The sequence below is a fragment of the Penaeus monodon genome, chromosome 22, assembly GCF_015228065.2.
Source record: "Penaeus monodon isolate SGIC_2016 chromosome 22, NSTDA_Pmon_1, whole genome shotgun sequence".
In the NCBI taxonomy this organism is placed as follows: Eukaryota; Metazoa; Arthropoda; class Malacostraca; order Decapoda; family Penaeidae; genus Penaeus; species Penaeus monodon.
In genome coordinates, this window is record NC_051407.1 from 17103757 (window position 1) to 17104040 (window position 284).

At 54.6% G+C, this 284-nt stretch overlaps 1 protein-coding gene across 1 annotated transcript in view; it reads right to left on the reverse strand.

Moving 5' to 3' along the window:
* Positions 1–161, reverse strand: part of LOC119587345 (sialidase-like) — a 23053-nt gene extending 22892 nt beyond the window's left edge. Inside the window, exon 1 of the mRNA XM_037936092.1 lies at positions 41–161. Within this exon, the coding sequence (XP_037792020.1) occupies positions 41–161 (121 nt within the window). The remainder of the gene's footprint in view (positions 1–40) is intronic.
* Between the last annotated feature and the right edge of the window lie 123 nt (positions 162–284).

The following is a 284-nucleotide window of genomic DNA, read 5'->3' on the forward strand; positions in this document are numbered from 1 at the left end:
AAAGAGGGAGATCTCCCATCAGTTGAAAGGGGGGACTTACCTGCGTGCATGCGCTTTTGGTGCGAGCGGAGGTGTTGTGGTTGGCAGAATTTCTTCCCGCAGTAATCACACAACGGGAAGACACGGGCTGGGTTACGGCCGCAGGAGTAAGTGACGTGCATGTCCAACGAGTGTAGGCGCAGGAAAAACTGCTTGTGGCCAATTCACACGCGCAAGCATACACACGCACACATCGCAAAACACACGCGCAAGATCGCAGGGAAACGTACAGGATCAGGGAGATC